The sequence below is a fragment of the Capsicum annuum genome, chromosome 4 (genome assembly GCF_002878395.1).
Source record: "Capsicum annuum cultivar UCD-10X-F1 chromosome 4, UCD10Xv1.1, whole genome shotgun sequence".
NCBI lineage: Eukaryota > Viridiplantae > Streptophyta > Magnoliopsida > Solanales > Solanaceae > Capsicum > Capsicum annuum.
The window spans coordinates 152,313,693-152,318,297 of NC_061114.1; the positions used below are offsets into that span (position 1 = coordinate 152,313,693).

Below are 4,605 nucleotides of genomic sequence, written 5' to 3' on the forward strand. Positions count from 1 at the left end.
ATAGAGTAGAGGAAATCCCTTACTCCCAGTGAATCTGAATCTAGAGAGTATCCTACAAATACTGAATAGGATGACAAAGCTGAAAAGAGATAATATTCCTAAAAAGGCTCATGATAATGTGCCTCTTTCTTCTTCCAAAGGGGTTTAGGATATTATTGATCAGTAGACAGGGGTGCTTTTAGCACAAGGTGCTAATGAGAGAAGGGCGGCAGAAGAAGTTCAGCAAATAGATAAGGAGGCAGAGCTAGCTGAGAAAAGACAAGAAGTAGACTGCCGAGCAGCACTCGGTGGAAATTAGAACAAAGTTAGAGGAGGTCGTCCTCAAGTTATCCCAATGTATCAGTATGTGTATCCCTACAAGAATGATGAAGAGGGCTTGGGATACATTGAGACATTAGGGACTGGAGCCATTATCCCTTTTGTTTTACCCCTAGGCATTAAGTTTGATATAACGAGCACAATGGTCCAGCTTCTAAATCTAAAAAGTGTATTTTCAAATTTGCCTACAATTATGCAAATATACATCGTAGGAATTTTATCAGGATCTGTAATTCATATACAAATCTAGGAGTGGATCATAAATCACTTAGACTGAGGTTGTTCCCCTTCTCACTTACAGGAGAAATATTTTTATGGCTAGGAGAACTGCCAAAAAGATTTATCACTTCATGGAATGAGTTATGCAGGCAATTCTTGAACAGACTCTTTCCTCTATCCAGGATGTTGTAACTTAAGGACGAGATCTATAATTGTAGGTAACTGTAGTCAGAATCTATGTACAAGGCATTGTTCAGGTTCAAGAAGAAGCTGAGTATGGAACCCAAAAATTAAATTTTAGGGATGAACTTATTGGAGATATTCTACCAAAGCCTACCATAAGTTTCAGAGTTATGGCAGACACCATCTCTGGAGGAGATTTTATGAGAATATGCTGAGAGGAAACTTTGAAACTTCTAGATTAGATCTCGCTCACTAATCAAGTGTGGAAAACTCGAGAGGCTGAGAGAGGGTGTAGAACGTATGCTATTAGTGCCTCCTGTGACTAGAAAGTAGTTGATGATACAGTAGCACAAGAGATTGTGCTACTAAGAACTGATCTTGGTTTACTGGCAATGTAGTTTACAGCACCAAGTTCTGAGAAAATAAACATAGTAAGTGCACAATGTTCAGCTTTTGAAGCTTATGAGTAAGAAAAAGAGGAATAAACAAACTATCTAGATCGTCAGTTGGCGGGTTTTTGAGCCCTAAGGCAATGAAACCAAGGTCAGAACTATTATGATAGATACAGAGACCATTGTCGGGAGTGAGATGGTGACTAGAGGAAGAAGGATGACTACAGAGAGAAGGAATACTGGTATTTCCACCTAGCAGAAGAGATGAAGAATCAAGAATTGAAGAAATGCTGACTAAGCTGGTAAAGGGTCAAGAAAATTAGGAGATCAACCTTTAGGAGATTAAGGCTAACATTTTAGGGTTGATTTGGAAGGTTGAATCTCAAGCTACTATCATCAAGCAATTTGAGCACCAGTTCAGGAAAATGTCAGCAACACTGAACCAGAGACAGCAAGGTACCCTTTTGAGGAGCACTATGCAAAATCTAAAAAACAACAGTTATGTTTTTCCCATCACCACAAGGAGTGGTATAACTATTGTGGACCCCACACTACCTACTGTGGAAGTGCCAAGGCATGATGAAGTTGTTGTTGATGAGACACTTGTTATGGAGTTAGAAAAGGCAACAAGTTGTGATGGTAAAGCTGGTAAGGACAAAGTACGGGCCAGTTTATCGAGCAAGAAATAAGACAAATTCCAAGAACACCCCCATCTTTTCTTTAGCAGCTAAAGCAAAAGAGAGAGGAAAGAAAGTTCAAGTGATTTATTGAGATGCTGAAAGAGTTAAGCTTAAACATTATTCTTCTTGAGGTGTTAGAGCAGATGACTGGATATGCTAGGTTTATGAAGCACCTGGTTACAAATAAGAAAGGGCCTATTATTGAGGATGTTGATGGCTTGCACCATTGTAGTGCAGTTACTACTAAATCTCTATCTCAGAAAAAGGGTGACCCCAGAGCATTCACTATACCATGTACTATTGGGTCATCTCGATTTGCTAGAGCCTTATATTTCTTAGAAGCTAATATAAATTTGAGGTCACTGGCTGAGTTTAAGAAATTGGGCTTGAACCCTCCTGAACCAACTACAATGCGACTGTTGAAGGCTGGCCGCATGGTGAAGAAACCTATGGGAATTTTATTTGATGTGATTGTGAGATTTTATAACTTTATCTTTTTGGCTGACTTTGTCATTCTAGACTATGAGGTTGACACCGATATGCCCATAATATTGCGGAGACTATTTATGGCCAAAGGTAGAGTGACGGTTGACATGGGAAATTGAGAGCCAAAGTTTAAAGTCAATGGTCAGGAGGCCACATTCAACATCCAAAAATCAATAAAGCATCCAACCACATGAGAGTGGTATTGGTGATTGATAGTATTGATAACACGGGAGGGTACTCATATGGGTATCTTGATGAATTCTGAATAATCAAGGTACCACATTGTGCTGTGATGTTAAATCAAGCGCTGCATGAGAGGCAGCCCATGGGCTTATTAGTGAAGTCTGAGTAACTAACACATCTATGTCATGCCATGATATTAAATCAAGTGTTGGGTGGGAGGCAACCTACTATTTTAGTGTTCACTTTTTGTTTTATAGGTTTATAGATTATGGACTTACCCAAAATATGGTAGGATTGCTACATGCATAAATTTCCAGGTAAGGGGACTGTGTAACCAACCCATCAGGGTCACGATTCCCACTTAGGCTAGGTAAGTTGAGTGACAACTAAAGTAAAGATGAAATTTTAAGGATAATAATGGCAAGTTTTGGACTTTGAAGCATAATAGTACTTTCAGAATCATAAATTCAAACTACGGAACCATAAGCAGCTAGAAAAACATTGAAATACAAATTCCAAAAAACAGAAAGTTGGGTTAAAAAATTAGTCCCACATGTGCCCAGCATATCCGGACCGCATGTGGCACATGCGACCATAGGCAGACCGCATGTGGCTGCCGCAAATGGTCCATTTGTGGGCCCAAAATTTAATTAAAGTTTTGGGCCTACCAATTCTTATTTAAGACCTAATTCAGCACCCTTACTATTTAAACATATTTTTCCTGATCTAGCCCATTCTAATCCTTAAAATCTTATTTTTCTCCTTAAATCCAAACTTTTCTCTCAAAGCATAAACTAATCCCGCACTTAGAGAAAGGCTAAATTGAATCTTATTTTGGGTACCAACTTATCCTAACACACTAAAAAAAAGTTCAAACTTGGGTTTCGCTCTATTTATTCATTATTCACTTTTGGATTATCATTAAAAAAGTAACTTTCTCATCTCCTAATGGTTATATCTTGATTTAGTTATTGAACAAATAAGTTGATATGTGTATTTCTATGCTAAATATATAGAAACTATCATGCTTGTGTGTAGGAGCCTTGAAGTAGCCTAAAATCTGTATGTGGGGCTTTGTTTTGAATTAAATTATAAGGTTAGGCCCTAAACAGAAGTTGAACTTGAAATAGTAGAGGACTACCAAAGGTTGGGAATATTAGTTTACATTGAAAATCATAATTTTTGGTATATGTGCGCACATTGGACTTGTTGGAACTTCAAATAAGTTATAGGGGTGTTTAACTTGAGGGAAAATTCAAACTTTTTTGAATTTTGACTTTTTCTTCAACTTTTGCAATCCCTCATTTTTTGTTGGAAACAACGAGTCATTTTTTAGGTACACATAGCACCAAAAGCTTCTAAAAAGAAGGTTGATAATTTGAGGAGATAAGATGAGTCTCCCGAGCCCAGTGGTTTGGTAGAGAAGTACCTAATTGCACGAATTAGAGAAGTTACAGGCGGTGTGACACGCCGAGTGACTAGAGGCCAAGTGAGCCAGGTAGTTGAGACTATTATATTCGGAAATTTTGGAAAACTGCTACTTGAGCACTCACAGTGGAGCAGAAGTCCAGCACTTACTTGACATAGATCTTAAGCTAACGTAGTTTAGATTATCCAAGCTGCCCGACAGTGGTAGCCCAACCGATGATGAATTCAGCCTAGAAATCACCTCTATGTTCTCCTATGTCGAGTGGTGATGATAATGAGGATGAGGCAGATTCTGAGCCAGTTCTAGAGAGTGTAGCTCAGGATCCCCAATCTGAGGAGGGGTCCCAGGATTTATCTGAGGCTGCAAAGTAGAAGGAATCATCAGTGGTACCCTAGTATGAAGAGGGTACCGCAGTTCATGTACAACAGTTAGATGTACCCCAGTTTGAGGAGGGCATAGAGCAGGCTTCCCATGAGGTTCCCATTCTAGATGAGGAGGCACTAATAGGGATAGATTTTTTCACCCAGTTACATTAGAATATATCAGTACATATTAGAATACTTTATTGCATCTCGAGAGTTGAAGATTTCAGATACTTTCCTATATGGCTTGTTCTGACTACTCGAGAGTTGAAGATTTTATTTATTGTTAATTTATGGTCTATGCAAACTTTATCGGATCCTAAGGTAATTGGTAGAATAAAAAAGAAATTGGT

General features: G+C 38.6%; 1 protein-coding gene across 1 annotated transcript; it reads left to right on the plus strand.

The window, feature by feature from the left end:
- The first annotated feature begins 1,884 nt into the window (after window positions 1-1,884).
- LOC124897995 lies at window positions 1,885-2,397 on the plus strand. Its single transcript, XM_047411611.1, has one exon. The coding sequence runs from the start codon at window positions 1,885-1,887 to the stop codon at window positions 2,395-2,397; it is 513 nt and encodes a 170-aa protein (XP_047267567.1).
- The last annotated feature ends 2,208 nt before the right edge of the window (window positions 2,398-4,605 follow it).